The sequence below is a fragment of the Rhamphochromis longiceps genome, linkage group LG1 (genome assembly GCF_057381845.1).
Source record: "Rhamphochromis longiceps isolate RC_006_pf linkage group LG1, R_longiceps_female_GT1.1, whole genome shotgun sequence".
Taxonomy (NCBI): Eukaryota; Metazoa; Chordata; class Actinopteri; order Cichliformes; family Cichlidae; genus Rhamphochromis; species Rhamphochromis longiceps.
In genome coordinates, this window is record NC_140557.1 from 28,237,788 (window position 1) to 28,256,958 (window position 19,171).

Genomic DNA, 19,171 nt, shown 5'->3' on the forward strand with positions numbered 1-19,171 from the left:
AAATCTTTGACTTTAGTTAAAAAGAAAAAGGCTGCTTTTTTGTTTCCTTTTTGGAAGATTTTGATTTAGTGAGTTAGTAATCTGTTAAATTATATGACCCCATCTTTATATCTTCTTTTTCCTATGTATGAAAGTTGCTAATATGTAAGGAATGTCTATTCTCTGAATGTGTAATATATGGTGCATTTTGTTTGTATGTTGATTTTGCTAATAAAAAAAAAAAAACAAATGCAAAAGATAAATGAAAAATGATATGATGAAGTTGGAAAAGGCAACTAACATCTGACTTTTTTACACGGTGATCTCGGTGAGGCTCTGGGGAAAGAATCAAATGATTTTTAGAAGAATGTTCACACAGACAAAGAAGTATACATGGAAAAATCTTCTTCTCTATGGCAAGCAACATTTTTTTTAAGCTAAACCACTGACTCTTCCTTGTTTGCTAGTTTTGTGTAAAATAAAATAAAAACGAAACGAAACTGCTCAAAAATATAGCCCTGTGAGTTACGATGGGTATGCCAGCCTCCTCTGGGTGATTGGTGGTGCTTTCTGCTGTTTGGGTAACATTTGTTTCGCCCACTTGACGAGTTTGGCTTTGCCTTTAATTTAGCTTACCTATCTGTTCAGTCTGCTTATGCACACTGAGTTGTGTTTTTCCCCAAGAACGCAAATGTAATCTGTCAAGAAAAAAAATAACTAAAGCGAGCGACAGGAAGCAAACTGGTGACCTGTATTAACTAACAGGTTAAGAATGATTTAAATACCAGCAGCTGTTAAAGGCAGTGAAGTCACAGTTAGATGACACTATAGCTGTGAAAACGACCCAGCACAACTTAGCTCTGTGAGCTTCATGGTTCTTAATTTGAGACAACCACTGGAGAGTGAAGCAGCAGCAGGAAAAATGATGAGACATAAGCTGAGCTCATAGAGTTGGATCTAAGTTATTCCAGTTTGCAAATAGTCACTTATTTGTCACTTGATGCATTTATTTAAGCTTGTTAGTTATAATACAACACTATCAGATAGCACACCAACATACAATGCATCTTGTACACTGTTTTGTGATTGCATTTTTGTGAATTACTTAATCATCCCAAAGTCCAGATCCAAATCAAAGAATCATCCCCAAGTCCAACAGACACCCATATATATTTGTGTTTGATAGCACCCACTGCTGGTACTGCAACCCAAGCATGCATAATTACTTCACGCCTAGGTAAAGTGTGACACACATGATGCCCTCTAGTGGGCATGTGAGTCTCCTACATACTGGGGTGAAGATGATCTCACTCTCGCGTGATCTGTGTAGCGGAGATTGAGCAGAAGATGTAAAAGAGGGTGATTGTAGCAAGAAACAATCAGATCTCTAACCCAGGGCGTGACACAGCATCCACACAATGTTAGTGTCACGGCTGAGGAGCAGTCGTGTGGTGTATTGAGAAAAGGATCCAAAATGCAGGCACTGGCTAGGGTGCGAGTGAGTGTTTATTTACAGAAGTGACAAAGTGACAAAAACAGGACGAGCAGAGCAGGGAGTTAACAAATCTAAACTGGGGAAAACTAAAGAACGAACCAGAAACCAAACACTCACGGGAGGAGGGGCAAAATGCACAGAGAAGGATGGCAGACAGACGCAGAATGAACACCGGGGCCCTATTTCAGGAAGCCGGTTTAGAAAACTCAGAGTGAAAAACGATACTCAGGGTTGAGTAACCCCGAACTGTCCAACTCGGAATATTCGGTTTCAGAAAGGCTGATAACAATTAGTTCAATCAACGCGGAGTTGCTTTAACCCCAAGTGAAGCGCGCGCACGAGGATACATAAAGCCCTGATTAGTGGAGCACAGATTAAGCGAGTCACCATGGAGACGGAGGGAAAGAAGGCGCGGTCAATGTATTTTACAGCGCTTGAGGCCGAAATTCTGATGGCAGCATATGCCGATAACATGCAAATTTTGCGGAAAAAAGTAACAGCCTCAGCTGCAAAACAAAGGGAGCATGCATGGCAAAACATAGCTGACAGAGTCAATGCGTGAGTGTTAATTTAAACATTGATCTAGGGATTTCCACCCATTTAACACGTTATTTTATTATATGTTATTTTATTTTATATTTTATACATTTTATTTCGTGATGTGATGTGAGCGCAGGTGCAACCCAACAGGCCCCAAACGTTCCTGGCAGCAAGTAAAAATGAAATATAAAAATATAGTCCAAACAGGTAAGGTGTAATTGTATTACGAGCCATAGTGCTTGGTCTGTTTGTCCCATGTAAATCAATTGCAGTTAGAGGCTACATTAATTTTCTTTCTGTAAGCACTTATTGAAATTATCTGAGCACATTACAAGTACATATTTGCTTACTCTGTATGCTCAAATGTGACCCGTTATAGCCAACAGAAAAAAAGCGGAGGCCCGAAAAACAAGTGGGGGTCCTCCACCACCACCCCTCACAGAGCCTGGCCACTTGGCTTCCACATTTGTGATAATGTTGGCAGCATCACATATGATCTTCACAGTGCAGAGAACGCAAATTAGCATCCATTACTATAATGAAATAATTTGTTAGTTTGAAATGCTACAGGGAACTATGTACCTGCACATTAATGCTGTGGAAAGACTTCCTGTTCACATAGTCTCCTTCATTTACTGAAGGAGCAATGATTGGAATGTGAGTGCCATCTGTACAGCCAATCACGCCTGGGAACCGTGAAAATAAATGTAAAATTTAAGTAGTAGTTCAAGTATCACCACATCATGGATTAAGTTTTGTTCATCCTGCTACCTGCAATTTTGTGGAATCTCTCTTTGATAAATCTTGTGGGACCGGGGAACACCACAAACGAGTGCAGGAGACGTTTCAGTGCAATTGTAACATTCCTGACTGCCCGACAGACGGTAGCCTTGGAAACGTGCTCAGCGTCACCAATATTATACAGAAAGCTCCCGTTTGCAAAAAACCGAAGTGCAATACAAATAATATGTACAGAACTGAGAGCATGTCCGCGATGTGTCACATGAGCAATATTAGGCCTGAGGATGTTATTCAAATAAATTATAGATTGTGCTGAAAAACGGTAACGTTCACACAGGAAATCATCAGGAAATGATAAAATGTCCAAACGCGCTCTAATCACTCTCTCCCGGCGGAGAGCTCTGCGGAGAATTTGGGCTTCAACATCTACTGGCTCTTCAAGGAAGGGGCACGCCATGTCTGACACTTCCTACAGTCAGGTTTCCGACACAGAGGCGGAGAACGTCAGGGTTAGTTGAAGTAAACCTGCTAGGGGGCAGGTTAGCTTCACGGAGTGTGTCGTCATAGTAACTCACTCAGAATTAATCTAAACTCGCTTTGTGAAACCGAAAACCCAGAGTTTTCGTTAACTCAGGGTATACTTACTCAGAGTTTGCACTAAACCGGCTTCCTGAAATAGGGCCCGGGTTACACAGTGTAACTCCGAAATGACAACACAGGCACGGCTTCTTCAAGACGGGCGCTTGGCTGCATTTATTGAACGCCGTGAAAACTCGTGGCCGCCTGCCACTTCGGAGGTCCTAGAAGAATAGCTTTACAGTCTTGTACCGCTGGTAGACTAACCAGGCCTTTGCAGATAGCTCGCTGAACTCCTTAGCGTGATTATTAAACGTGGGCTCACAGCCTATACTATGACGCCCAAACCTCGCGATAATAGCGGTGTAACAAAACTTGTTCTTTGTGACAAGATAAACACACCCTTACAATATTGGCCACAGAAACGTACAAGCAAGAACATTTTAACTGCTGGAACCATCTCTTAAACTTCTTTATACATAAGCCATTTCTGTGACACTTACACACAGAGTAGTGAAGACTGACACGGCGTAACACAGACGACGCGACAGAGAACACAGGAAAACACAGGGCTTAAATACACGGGGAGTAATCAGGGAATGGGCCACAGGAGGGAGAAATTAGGCTAACGAGGCAGGCGAGAGGTAAAACTGAACACACTGACATGAGACATGAACTTTCAGAATAAAACAGGAAACTAACAGACACAGAGAACCAGACAGAACACTGAACTTGACAGGCAGAGTCATGAGCAGACACAATAACACCATGGACAGACAGAGGGAACACAGGCAGGCATGAAACAAAAACACTAACACATAGCAAACCTAAACAAAAGACAAAACAGAATAAACGAGAACAAAGAATAATATAAAGAAACACAAAACACCGAGTCCTCAGACTCAGGACCATGACAGTTAGGAGAGCCAAATGAGTACAAAGACTCCTGTCATGAGGGAGGCTGATAATGTGATGTTTGGAGAATCATGTGGATATTTCTCATGTGTAAAAAGTTGCATCAATAGCTACTATAACTCAAATAAATAACTCAGAGAACATTTCAGGTCACATGAGCCTGGTTGCATAAACTGGTGTTAATCCTGAAGTAGATAAACTACAGCTGTAGATGATTACAGAACAAATATTTGAGAACACAGCAGACTTAGGCTCAACATGAAGGAACATAGCTCTGGTGTCACTTCAGCTTCAGCTTTATACGGTGCCATATTTCATTCAACAATTTGATTCACAATAACACAATTTTAATAATACACAACATTATCTTTGCTACAGAAATACAGACCTAATACAGAAATAGTATTACATGTTTTATTTATGCAAAAATGTACTAATTAAAAAAGTTCAAAAGCCAACCTAAAGAAGGGCTTATTTTAGGTGGGCTGACTGACAGGGTGATGTTGCAGGTAGCAGCGTGGATCTTGTTCTCTGAGGTGCAGATGTAGTATCCCGATGTCCAGATGGCGATATCATACAGAGAAAGGATGCCTCCCTCCGAAAGACAACAAATTAGTCACAAATAATAAGTGAGTGTAACAGCTATCATGATTTAGTTATGAACGAATTCTACAGTGCTATTGCTTGGGGAAAACATGAGCTTGGTATTCTGAACAGCGTGATCAGTAATCAGTATATGCAGGGTGCAATGCAGCAGAGTGAAGCCTCTGAGGCAAGGAAATCCTCCTTGCCTATGCCACCTTCTGTCCTTGAATCTTTTAAATGAAGTTGTCATTTAGTTATTCTTCAGTGACCAAAATGAGCACTGAGCAGGTCATCGGGCTCAATCTGTGACTCCTCCAGTCTGAGTGGTGACGTATTCTTAGGCAGATGCTGAACCTAGAGTTTTCCCTTGATCCATTCGTTAGAGTGAGAGATTGTGAAAAAATGTTAGAAATCACACAGGCATAGATAAAAGTGCTGCATGTGTGTGATTCCCAGAATGAGATTTGCAGTAAAAAAAACTTGGTCAACTGAGTTGAATAAATTGAAATAAATCTTAAAACTCTGTGTAAGCCAATCCCTGTTATGTGACATAGATTTACAGGATCAATGTGTTTCTCACTGTCAGTGGTACTGGGGTCATGGGGAACAGGGTTGTTCTTTATGTCATGACGCTCCCAGCTATAGGTGGGGGGTGGAGAACCTTCCTCGGACACACATATCAAGCTGATATTCTGATGGTACTCTGCTGTTCCCTGGATCTTGCAGATGGGCTTAGAGGGAGCCGCTAAAAGAAAAACCCATTCTTGTTTATCCTTTCTTGGGTTAAGAATGACCCGCTTACATATTAGAGAACAGATAACAGGTAAACAATACCTTTAAAGTGTTATATATGAATATATGATGTACAGTAGGTATGCTATATAGAAAAGCAGAAACAATTAACTTCAGAAGAACATTTCTTTGAAAACAAATGAAATACTACCTAGAACCACCAAGCGTGTGGTGGCAGATATTTTGCCCTTCTTGTCACCTGGGGTATGCACACGGCACTCAAAATCTTTGTTGTCAGCTAGTGAGATGGAGGAAAGCTTCAGGTTAGCCTTTCCCTGAGTGAGGTCTAGATCCAGGGACACCCGACCTTCATAGTCAGTGTCTATGTCGGTACTGGGGGTAGGCCAATGATAGTAGGTGGCGATCACTGTCTGTTAGAAAATGACACGATTAGAGGAATAATAAAAAACACAAAGACATGTTTGCATCTCATCATTTTTATGTTTATTCTGGTAGTTTGATGTAGGTAGATGGGTAGATGCCAACCTCTTCAATGGTAGGTTGCAGACTCAAAACAGACCAGGTGATGACGACTAATGTTCGGGAGTTTATGGGACTTGTAGTTGTAAAGGAGCAGGACAATGTGATGTTGTCACCTCTGGCATACTCATACTGCCTTTGGGGGATGGTAACATCAATGGCACTGACACCTGACAGCACTGTAATGGACATAAAAACATTCACTTATGCCATATTGGGTATGTGGTTGTTTTACATTTATAAAGACAGTAATTTGTGAAATTTTTCATGTGCAGATTCTTTGCTGGAAATGGAGGGGTTGTGAAAAAAAGAAGTTACAGCCATATGGTAACACAGATAAATTGCACACGAAAATATTAATCTGTTACAATCCCGCGTTGAATGAATGTTGTAAAGCAATCCATCTATGCTTTGAGGGAAACAGAACACATTCTTATCAACGGCTGACACAACCAAGTCTTTGTTTGCTCATTTTGTTTTGGAAAAATCACACTTTAAATAATCAATTTAGTAAATCTGTAAGTTTCAGGTAGACTCACATTTAAACAGGCTTCTCAGGCAGCTTGGTGCGGCGCAGTGGAAAAAAGCAAATGTTTGTCAGTAGAATAACTCACCCAGACAAAGAAGCATCAAAGCATAAATCCTCTCTTCCATGGCAAACCCAAAGGTGGAAGCTGAGCTGCTCCTCACACACATCCAAACTCACATCCATAAAAAATAAAATAATAAAAATCTAATGAAGACAGCATCATATAAAACACCTATGCAGAGAATGGATATGCATTCTACTCCAGAGAATGCATATTCACCTGGAGGAGTCTGTAACTCTTCATGTGTATTTATATTCAGATGGTGATACACACATTTTGTTTAATATTTGGTGGTAATCATTATTGATGATGATGGTAACAGTAAATAAAGTGGCACCAGAAGATTTTATGTGTGTAGTTGTACCCTGCTGCAAGATTTTGTAAAAATAACAAGTCCTCTTTCATTTCACCCTTGTACTCAGACACAAATGGACACAGGCACAGAAATGCACACATGTGCACACATTTCAAGATCATTTCACGCTTGTTTTGCCATCGCTTGTATGCTTCTGTATTTGTTTTATGTCTGTCTAAGTGTTAGTACTTGACACATGACTAAAGCAAAAAACAGTTGACTGCAGCTCGGTGGACCAACAAGCATTAAAACCCAAGTTAAGAGTTTATCATTGTTAAAGAGAGACATTTTGGAATCCATGCTATATTCTCTCCTTCCATCCTCCCCAGTCATTAACACAAAAAGGTGAGCAGGGCAGCTTCCACAAACATAACTGTTAATACAATCTCAGTTTAACAACCTGTTTCTGTCACGGTCCTGGGTCTCCTGACCCAGCGTTTTTAGTTCTTTGTGATTTTTGTATTATTGTACTGGTGTGTGATTTATTCTATGGCTTCTAGTTTTGATCCCTTGCCCTTCATGTCTCTCTGTGTCCCCTCTGTTCTGTGTAATTGTGTGTCTTTGCATGTTTGAGTTTCTTGTTTTCTGTCACTCTGCATTGTGCATTATGTTCTCATGGTTGGTTTTTTGTTACTCTCTCTAGTCTAGTCTCTTGTGTTCCCAGCTGAGTATTTCCCTGTGTATTTTGGTTCTTAGACCTCTGCCTTATGGTTTATGTCTCTGTATTTCTTAGTTGCTGTCTCCACTGTGTCAAGTTCGCGTCTCTGTGTGATACTTCCTGTTTTACTTTGATGGTCCGTGTCTCATGTGAATGCGTCCTGCTTTGCTTGTCTCGTCAGTCCTGATTTCTCCCAGCTGTGCCCTCCTGTGTCTCATTCCCCTCGTTACTTCCCAGTGTATTTAAACCCTGTGTTTCTCTGAGTCAGTGTCGCGTCGTCCCTCATGCTGTGTGTGTGGATCTCCCTGTGAGTTCTTAGTTTATGGTTTCCCAGTTTAGTCTAGTTTTGTATGTTTGTTCTACCAGCAAATAAAGCTGTGTTTTGAGTTCACCTCCCCGAGTCTGTGAGTCCTGCATTTTGGGTCCAACTCCTGCCTGCCGCACAGCGATTCATGACAGTTTCAGCACTGTGTACATAACTGTGTGTAATGAAACGCATGCCTTTCAGACAAGCGACCACTTCTGGAGCAAAAACATATTACAAAATCCTCAAGGTGAATTTCGCAACTGTTTCCTAATGTTTGGCAACCGCTAGCAACCCACTTTGATCTTAAGTAGTCCGGAACAAATAAAGTCAGCTTTCCTTCAGTCTACAGAATTTTAACTACACATTATCTACCTATATAAAAATGATAAAATTCTGTAGTAGATAGTAGAAAAGTTTCAGCTTTTTCACTATCATCTAATTTTTTATTTATTTGGTGTAGTATGACTAGTGCTCCTCTCATTCAGGCACACTTTTCCTCCCTGCTCTGCTGTGTTTAGCTACCCCATGACTCTGAACCATGGCAAGGAAAAACAAAGAGAAAAGTCCCAGTTGGTAATAAGCCAACCTCTTCCACCCGTGGTTAAAAACGTCAGTAACACTGGTCGTGTAGCTCTTTTATCAGCTGATAAACATCTGGTTTTGTGCTGCTACCCTAGTCTTTATGTATGATATTTAGTGTTATGAATGTAAAAATAAACTGACTCCTAACAGAAATCTGTTTAACATTTAAAATTTTGCTTCTAAAATCTCCCTGAATAAAATTAAACATGCTCACAAATGATTGAACAGTGTTAGCAGGTAGGACTGTATGTAAAGTGGATCTCTTAAATGGTGTAATTTTGTCCCCTCAAATGCAGTCTGAGAATTAGACTGCATTTGTACCAGTAGCACCAGTAGGAATGACAGTGTGAGTATGGTCTGAAAGTAAATGAACAATGAAATAGCAACTACATTAACAGAACACAATATACAGATAAATATGAATATAATATCCTAAGTTACTTAAGCTGTTAACAGGTCCTAAATAAGTATTAATCTAGAGATTTGTCTTCAAACCAAATTTCCTAGCAATATAGGAATTAAGGCATTCATATTTAAATATAATCAACAGTGCCATCTAGTGGCTATACAGGCCATAAGCGAGATAGACATGCCCTCACATGCCCCCTCCACAAATATGTTGTCTAGTTTGCCACTAGTTTCCACCTGATACAAACATTACATACAAGCCACAGACAAGTTAAACTAAGTTTCTATCATCTAATCGGTATAACGGTTAAAGACTACATAAAGTCTACATAAAGAGAACTAAACCTCAAATACAGGGTAAAGTGTCATACGTAGTCTGCATCACCCTATAAACAACACACTTACAACTCTTAAATATTACAAAAAGAGGCATATGATCAGGAAAAGAACAGGTAAATCAATAACTTCCATCAACTTCCCTGCAGCAATGACGCACACCACACACAGAAGATTTCTCCGCTTCCACCCACTTCAGCCTCCACTTGGGTACACGCTCCCGGCGTCCTCCGACCTCACTACTAACTGGAGTATGCTCAGAAGGTCACTATTTCTAAAAGCATATTCTAATACAAACCACATATGCACTGTCTCGAACACCAGTTACACAGCTACAGATATGAAGACTTACATATAGGATGAGGGTACCACTGACAACAACAAAAGTGGGAAGAATCATTTCCCATTACAGGAGGATGTCTGAAAGGTGCAGTAGATGAAACTGACATAGGATCTAAGGACTTCCCACAGCTTTTAGAGAGTAAAACTATTTAGAAATTCTAATTGTCTAATAATACATTTTGGGAACATATAATTTGAGCATATTTGTCTTCTCTCAAAAAAAGAATTTCGACACATGTCAAATAGATCCAAAATGTTGCCTGAAAAACTTGCTTCTTGATTTTTACAATTAAAGCAATATCAGTGCCACTTACATTGTATGTGTGTGTAGCATTAAAGCAGTATAAGCTGCTTTAATAGAACAATACATTTCAGCTGGTTTAATTAAACTAAAATTGATACATTTAAAATAAATCTGCTGTGGTAAGTGAGTCCTCGATGTGTTTATTAAAGTCTAAAGTTATTCTGAGAACAAGGAGATATGAGACACATTTAGTGAATTTGTTCAGTTCCACATAGAGCAGATGATTCAGCTCCTGAGCAAAGGTGCCAGGGTGTAGTATTTCCAGGTACACACCTTTGTGGGTCCATCCCCAAAAATGATTACCCTAATTCAAAGGCACTTGACTTTGTCCTTCCTGCATTACAAGGAGAGAAATTACACTTGAGTTATTCTGGTTTTTTGTGGCCCACACTCCAACTTCATTTGCTCTGTGACAGCAGTGAGAGTTCATGTCATTTTTAGTTATAATAATAATAATAATAATAATGGATACTTTATTGATCCCCATGGGGAAATTACTTGTTTTTCTCTGCATTTGACCCATTCACTCAGTGAAGCAGTGGGCAGCCCACTAAGCAGGCGCCCGGGGAGCAGTGTGTAGGGACGGTACCTTGCTCAGGGGTACCTCAGGGTAGCCGTTAAGTGGATTCGAACCGCCGACCTTCCGATCATGGGGCGACCACTTTACCTACTGAGCTATCCCTGCCCCTCATACTTAAGCTTTTATCAAAGACAAACTTGTCCACATTCTGTGCTCCAGCTATTCAAATATGAAGACTCGCTGTGTGACTCTGTCACTGTAAATAGAAAGAAAAACTGCGTTCGCTGTTGTGATCTCTGCCGGAGTAATCCAAGCACTAGATGTCTCTGTTTTTCTTTTCAGTTGCAGTGCAGGTACTGACCTAAATGCGATTACCTGGATGAATCACACCGGGGTTTAGTGTTTTTCTACATCTCTTGCTTTCCATATAGACTTAACACACAGCCATACTTGTTTTACACCACTGAGTTGATGAATACACCTTCTTTAATGTTTATGTTACTAGAGTTTTGCTTTCTAAGTTATCACCTTGTGTTTTCTCCTAGTCCTTTTCGCAGTATTAGAGTTCAGCTGTGGCGCTGTCTAAACTATGTTGCATTATTTACATCCATATGCTTTTCAACTAGTCATCAAATACATGTGTAAAATGTAACACACTAAAATTTAAATCGACATAGGCGGCATGACCACATCATTTGAAAACCTGCTCAGTAATGCAGTTGCATAATCAGCCAATTATGTAATGACCACACAGATATAATTAAGGGGTTTAGTTGTTAAAAGCATATATGGAACTCAACATTAAGCAACTGAGCTCTGGAGTCACATGTCGAAAGCCAAGCCTTGTCAACTTTATTTATCGTATATAAACAGCATATTTCATACAACAAATTGCATAAGAATTTGATGATTCTCAGTAAAAGTCATAACATCATCAATGCAAAATGTACAAAACAGCATCTAAGTATATATTCAGTGTACAAAAACAATATTTGAATTTGATGGAGAAAAAAAAAAAAAAAAAAAAAGAAGTCATCAATCTTCTAGTGCCAGTTTTTGTTGCATATACACACATACATATGTATGTATGTATGTATGTATGTATGTATGTATGTATGTATGTATATGCAACAAAAGCTGAAGAGTTTTTGCTGTGACTACTACCAGTAATACCAACGTAGAAGGATGTTAAATAAAGAAAACACCAAGAGAGAGAAAATGCCCAAAACCAAAAGTAAAAAAAACAGCTTCAATAAAACATATCTGTTGTGCCTCTGTGTTTGTGTGTCGAGCCATGATTCACTTCAGAATGTGACCAGACCAGTGTCACACTCGCACACAATTCACAGGAAAACATGACACATGTCACTCATTATCAGAGAGAATGACTTAAAACATGTTAGATTTTAACAACTGTGATAGAACAAAATTTATTTACAAAAAATGCCTACATAAAACTAGCAGTACAAAGAGACACAGCCACTTAACTGTTCTCTTACTGTACAACAAAAATTTAGTCAACGCTTGTATACTGTGAGCGAATGTGTGCATAAATCACCACGCCTGCTCAGAATCTTAATCAGGAGATTAAGCTGCTTATCTAGTCTTTATCCTAACGTTATAAGTTACTTAAGACAAAAATTCAGAAAATCGGAACCTCTAAAACATACATTTAGCAGGCGCTCTGTCAAATGTTTGTCCAGTTCTCTATATTCGTAGAATAGGACGTTTGCATACAAATCTTTTCCTGGGCAGTTTTCAAACTTTTTAAAGATTAACCCCACAAATCTCTGTCCCTACTCAAAAGGATCTAAAACTATTCCTTCCGAACAGATTACTCTTTCAGCCCTAATTTTGCTGTTTCATGGGGGGTCCATTTTGATATAGCTAGGTCCCCCCCTCTCATGTAACAAAGCTGGTGCTTTGCTACAGGTTGGAGGTTTTAGTCATCGTAGTCCCTCCTTGGGGGCTTACTGTTGGGCACTGGTGGTCTATCACGGTCACGATCATCATAGCGGTTGTCATCACGGCGACGATCTTGATAATGGCGATCGTCATCATAGCGCTCACGACGGTCACTGTAGTCGCGGCGCCGATCGTCATAGTCGCTGCGGCGGTCGTCATAATCGTCGCGCCGCCGATCATTGTAGTCGCTGCGGCGGTCGTCATAGTCGCTGCGGCGGTCGTCATAATCGTCGCGCCGCCGATCATTGTAGTCGCTGCGGCGGTCGTCATAGTCGCTGCGGCGGTTGTCATAGTCGCTGCGGCGGTCGTCATAGTCGCTGCGATCTGGTTGACTCTTTTCCTCATTGCGTTCAGTCCTCTTTACACTGGAGTCCTCATAACTGTCCTTCCCCTGCCCTTCAACACGTCGACCCTCACCGTTTCTATCCGGCTCATTGTCGTGGTACTCATCCCCCTCACGAACTCTAGAAAGTAGAAACAACAGACATCAAGAGTGGAGAAATTATTGGGAGAACCGATGTGGTTTATTCAGCTGATTTCTTTTGATTGATTTCTTTTGCACCATCTCCTTTGTTAGCATCTGTTCCTGTCACCATTAATTTATTATGAAGTGGATTTTAAAAAACAAAGTGACTTTGCTTTTTAAACCAACAAAATTCCTTTTTTGTCTTTTGTATACTCAGCAGGAATGGCCACTTCCATTGATTACAGCCATATGGAACCTCAAACACAATATGTACAAATTTTATCATTTTTTAAATCACTTAAAAAGATTTATTCCAAAAGAATACTGCGCAGAAAACATCCCATTCACTCAGTACAAGCGTCTCTGTGTTAACTGCTTGTATCTATAATAAAGAGGAACATTACCCCATAGCGTATTCCTCATCTTTGTTCTTCTTTCGGCAACAGCAGCAACAGATGACGATGATGAGTATAACCAAGGCAGCAGCAACTGCAGCAATTATTCCTGCAGTGGAAGCAATGTTCAGGGATGCTGCAGGGTTGAGAACAGACAGGTTAAGTGCAGGAACAATACAGAGGTTTGCATCAAAATAATTTTCAGTAAAGATTTATTTATTGAAAGAAAAAAAATAAAAATGTTTCTCTTACGTGGCATGACCGAGAGGGAGAGGTTGCAAGTAGCAGAACGGATCTTGTTCTGTGAGGTGCAGACGTAGTATCCTGATGTATCTTTGGAGATATTATACAGAGACAGGATGCCGTCCTCTGAAACACAAAGAATTAGTCACATATACTGAAAAATATATGACCTCTATCTTTGGCCATTCTGAACAGTATGCTGAGTAAAGTAAGTATGCCGAGTAAATAGATAAATACAGGATGCGATAGAGAAGAATGAAACCGTACATCTGACTGATATCATTCTTGGCCTCTGTGTCTCTGCCACTTCTCCTTAAATTTTTTTTTTAAAATAAAATAGACACTCAGCATTGATTCACTAATAAAACTATTTTTAGCAAACTAAAGCAGAGCTGAATTTAATATTTTTACAAATATTTAAGTGTCACCTCATTAGTGAGACCAAACTGCAGCAGAGACTAAATACCAGCCATTGTTGAGACAATTCTGAATCTCCTGTGGTTTTTCATCTTTAGAATGTCATTCATGTTACACCTCCTGCTCACTTTCATCATGTTTAATATGCGTCAATATTAAATACCAAACAGTGGCTGTGTAGCAAAAGTTAAGCTCACTTGTACACCAAGCGTAGCGTCTCTCTGATCATGTCCACATTTGTTCTTGCAAGTAAAGATTAGTAAAACTTTATGTTCTGATATGGGACAGATTTGAAAGAATCAGAATATCACTTACTGTCAGTGGTTCTAGAGTCTTGAGGAATAGACTGATTCTGCACATTAAAACGTTTCCAGCTATAAGTGGGCGTTGGAGATCCTTCTGCAGATGCACAGGTTAATGTGATATCTTGGCCGTACTGTGCTGTTCCCTGTTGCTTACAAACAGGTGTAGAGGGAGCCACTAAAGAAGACAAATATAAATTTAGTGCGATTACTTTAGTAATGGAATACAAGGCAAGCCACATCCCGAACAGGGCTGACGTATAGCAGATGGATTCAGCCATTAACAGTGATATCTCTGAACAGCAGGAGCAAGCCCACAATCATTATGACCTTTCAAAATATGCATATACAGGATACAGTAAGTGTTGAAACATGCACAGACACTCTTTTCGATAATTCATTGCATTAGGAATAACCAACATATCAGAACATATAAAGGTTAAACATCAGAGTGTAACATCGTATAATGTATAAAGGAAGAAACGACAGCTGACATATTACCTAGAACCACCAAGTTTGTGATGGCAGTTTGTTTGCCCTTCTTGTCACCTGGGATCTGCACACGACACTCAAAATTTTTATTGTCAGCTAGTGAGATGGAGGAAAGCTTCAGGTTAGCCTTTCCCTGAGTGACATCTACATCCAGGGACAACCGACCTTCATAGTCAGTGTCTATGTCAGTAGTTGGGATAGCGCTGTGATAGTAGGTGGCGATCACGGCCTGTTAGAAAATGACATGATTAGTGGAATAATAAAACTCACAAGGACATGTTTGCATCTCAGGATTTTAATATTTATTTAGAGAGAGTCATAAAGATAGGTAGATGCCAACCTGAGTCAAAGAAGACCAAGTGATGACGACTTGTGTCTGGGAGGTTATCGAAGCTGTCGTTATAAAGGAGCAGGGCAGTGTGATGTTGTCCCCTCTGGCATACTCATACTGACCTTGGGGGATGGTAACAGTAACGGCACCGACACCTGACAGCACTGTGATGGACATACAAACAAATCAGACAGATCAATATAAAGCACTCTCAGCTATCCTGTATGTATAAAAACACAACATTCTGATATTGAATCATTTGTCTTCATGGATTCTTCGCTAATAATGGTTCAGCAGCAGAAAATCAAAGTTGACCAGTAACACTGCTCCACCCCCACACCCACCTACTAAATAAACCAAGCTTGAAAAAGGAACTTATGATCATTATTTGATTATATTTAAAAAACAAACAAACAAACAAACAAACAAACAAACAAACAAACGTCTGTTACAGCCATCCACTGAGTGTCAGCTCAATTTTGGAACAAGTTCCGTGCACAAAAGATAAACGGCGAAAAACAATCGGTTCTTACTTTTCAAAAAGCCTGCCATTAAATAATTGTTTTCATGACTTTTATTACTACTTCATTTGCTTACACTGGAATATGGTACTTTAAAAGCCATTTAAAAATAAGAATGCCTTCTAATCAGGCTTCTCGGGCCTGCTCCCTTTTTAGACGGCGATCCTGACGGTGCGCAAACAGGTGTGGCAGCTAGATGAGGCGCAGAAAAAGAAGCGTTTATTTAAAAAGATACTCACTCAGACACAGAAGCGTCAAGGAAAAGTTCTTCTTCTCCATGGCAAACACTTACTTGCTTCAAACTAAAACCCACTGACTCTTCAGTATCTACTTATTTCCTTTATAAGAAAAATGAGAAAACAACATTTGCATCGAAACCCGACAGTCTGCGAACAATGTTGCGCTCGCTGCCTCCGGTTGACTGATAGCGCTCCCTGCCAATCACGTCACCTTTGGAGGTTCAGGTGACATTTTTGTTCCGCCCACCTGACGTGTTTTAGCTTGTAGTTTGCTCCAGCATACCTGCCTTTTCAGGGATACTCCATTATTTAGATTCGGCTTCTCAGGATTTGACAACAAGTTTATTTCCACCACAGGCCTAATTCTAAAATATTACATGCCCAATTTTTACAGTTGGACCTCGAAATCTTTAGTTTGTCTTGTTGAGAGAACAAAATATGAAAATAATCACTCTTTCACTTTTTAAGTATCTCCTTTATTTTATTATTTCTTGTTGTTTGTCTTTTTTTTTTTTTTTTTGGAACATTTGGTTTTAGTTTGTAAGAGTGAGAAAAACGAAGGGCGTTAAAAAAAAAGCACGACGAACACTCGACAGTCTGAGTAGGCGGTGCGGTTGTTTGTTTCCCCGTCAAACTGGTTTGACTGGGGTTATCGCCCAAAGGCATCACACGCAAAGGCGCAACGCTGAAACTAAAACCAAGTGTGCTGTCCTCTTAAAATGGCTGATTTCGAAATAATAATTAATAGGACTGTGTATATTTGGGGTTGTGTGGGACTCACCCTTAATTTCCGTGTTTGTGTCCAATAATCCTTTACAAATGATTTAATGTATAAATATGGCTAAATTGAACAAAAAGAAAAAATGGGGCTGACCCAAAGATGGAAGCCAGTGTGTTATCTGTGCTGCATGGGCATCAATGGTGGCCTGTTTGCCTTCATTATTAAGATTTTAGCATTTAGTTCTTCATGACTATAACTCAGTTACCAACTCCATTACCAGAAGGCAACACGTGCAAGAACTAAACCCTAGCCACATCCCTTTTTACTGTGCAACCTGCACAATTAAAATATTGCTGACGATTTCCTGTGTTGACTAAATGTCATCAGTTGTAGCTTTACAGCTGAATAAAAACTGATAAAAATAATTGTGCGTCTCCAAAACTTGTAAGTAAGCACTGTAATCAAATAAAGACATGACACCACCATTGTCATCTGATATTTTGTAGGCATGAGTCTGATACCGACTGTGTCATGTCAGCTGACTTCCTCTATCACAGTGTAAGGATACAGTGTTTTTCCACGCTCTCCTTCAGGTCTGTCAGGTGGTTGTTTGAGTTTCTAAGTGCATAACCAGTCATAGTCTCCCAGTATAGTTGGTCTGGCTCTGTCTGTATTAGGGAATTAGATTTGAGCATTTTGATTTGATGTTATTTTTCTCACAGTAACATAACTTCTGATATTTTCTAAGTCGTATTTAAAAAAGGTCATGGCATATTTTTATCCCTTCCCTGCTACTCGCTGACTTCCTACCTTTCACTTACCCTTGATGTTGTTTTTGCTACCCAACCATCCTGTCCCAAAAAATTAAAACTGCAATTACCAGTTGGTAAATTAAAAAACAAAAAAAAAAAACAAGCGTCAGTCAGCAACACTGCAAAGAAAGTTGGCACAGCTAATAAAATCTAAACTGATTCAAACAGAAGGCTACCTAAAACCCAATCGTAAAACTGAAACAAAACCAAGGAAGTAGAGAAAATAAAAGTGTATGTGTATGTGTAACACATCGTGTGAGAATACTTTCATGGTTATCATCTGCATGTGGTACAACAAGGGCACTGTTGCCACTTCCTCTCGGTGAGGAGTGCCTTTTTTGACTTTGTTAGGGAGCAACAACAGTTATGTCCCAGCACATTAAAACAGATAAACATTTTTCTCACGCTGCTGAGCATAATAACATATATTTTTAACTTTCAAAAAGACTGTGCGCATGTCATGAGTGTACCTGCATCAGCTTCTTTATGTGCTGTCACTCACTGGGTGGTTCTGAACATGAAAAACGGAATCCGGGTACAGTCGGTGTTCTTGGTTTAGAGGTTTTGTTAAGTCACCCATGTGGTTGTCTTTCAGTTAAGTTTTCCAGACTGGAAGGCCTGACTAGCAGTTTCCGCTCTAATTCATCTCAAAAGGGGGTTCTATCAGGACTCTGTGCACTTATCCATGGCTTTATGGACCTTGCTTTGTGCACTGGTGCAAGGCATTGATGTAAGGCTGTGACGAGCTGCTTGGCCATTGAAAGCTTTTCCTAGGAGTGCTCTGTGCACTGTTCTTGAGCTGAAGGCCACATAAAGTTTGGAGAGCTGTAGTAACTGACTCTGCAAGAAGTTGGTGACCTCTGTGTCCTCTGCTCTAACCCTGTACGGATAAATATAACAAAAACAGAGTTAACGATAAAAACTATTTAAAAAAAAAATAACGATAACACCCGATAAAAACCCTGAAAACCATAAATTTCACACCCCCGAGCCTCACCGGTGGTAGTCCATGCCCCCATCTTTTCCTACTAATGCCCCTTTTCTTGTTTTCTTGACTTTATTATCTCACCTCCACATAATGGCTTCAGACCTCTCTACAGCATATTAAATTACCTGGCAGTTCTTCAGAGCAACATGAATTGGATTAGATATGTTCTTTATCCGTGACACCTTGCTAGGGTTTTGGTTGATTTTTCTTTCTGTGTTTGTACCTGTGAAATCTGTGTAGTATAAATGTTTCTGTGGATCAACCATAATTGGTCTCTCACAGTTAAACTTTCTGCCTGACTGCTTGCATCTATTGGCTCTTTTTTCTCCCTGATGCATGTAAGGTTCCATTATGGTGTGGCAGCTGAGAGTTCATCGCGTTCTGCAGGAACCTGCTGGGCAACTGGCAGATTTGAGGCCACAGGGAAAATCATCTGGTTAGTACATAAGTGCACAAGATCTCATATACAATCCCGATCAAAAGTTTAAGGCCATTTGAAAAATGGCAGAAAATCATATTTTGCATGGTGGGATCTTAACAAGTTTCCAAGTAGAGCTTCAACATGCAACAACAAGAAATGGGAGTGAGACAAAACATTTTTTTGAGAATGCAATTCATCAAAAACAATGCTTAAACTGAAACAGGCCATTTTACAGCTGATCAAAGGTTTAGGACCACATGCATTTAAAAGGCTAAACGTGTGCAAAAATGAGGGTTCATTGACATTTTCTGTCAGGTAGCCACACTGCCATGATGTTCTGATGGCAAATGCAA

The 19,171-nt window shown here is 39.9% G+C and overlaps 2 protein-coding genes across 2 annotated transcripts; both read right to left on the reverse strand.

Annotated features, from left to right (window-relative positions):
- Positions 1-4,679: 4,679 nt before the first annotated feature.
- LOC146678887 (cell surface A33 antigen-like) lies at positions 4,680-6,760 on the reverse strand. The gene is made up of 5 exons (XM_085406555.1): positions 6,718-6,760; positions 6,110-6,282; positions 5,775-5,994; positions 5,392-5,576; positions 4,680-4,841 (listed from the first exon to the last, which is right to left on the reverse strand). Exons 1-5 carry the CDS (start codon positions 6,755-6,757, stop codon positions 4,680-4,682), a joined length of 780 nt encoding a protein of 259 aa, XP_085262681.1. The 5' UTR covers positions 6,758-6,760.
- A 4,574-nt stretch (positions 6,761-11,334) lies between these two features.
- LOC146678888 (cell surface A33 antigen-like) lies at positions 11,335-16,065 on the reverse strand. Its single transcript, XM_085404388.1, has 7 exons — positions 15,877-16,065; positions 15,126-15,280; positions 14,795-15,014; positions 14,307-14,471; positions 13,584-13,700; positions 13,341-13,467; positions 11,335-12,934 (listed from the first exon to the last, which is right to left on the reverse strand). The coding sequence occupies exons 1-7, from the start codon at positions 15,914-15,916 to the stop codon at positions 12,448-12,450; spliced, it is 1,311 nt and encodes a 436-aa protein (XP_085260514.1). The 5' UTR covers positions 15,917-16,065; the 3' UTR covers positions 11,335-12,447.
- Positions 16,066-19,171: the final 3,106 nt, after the last annotated feature.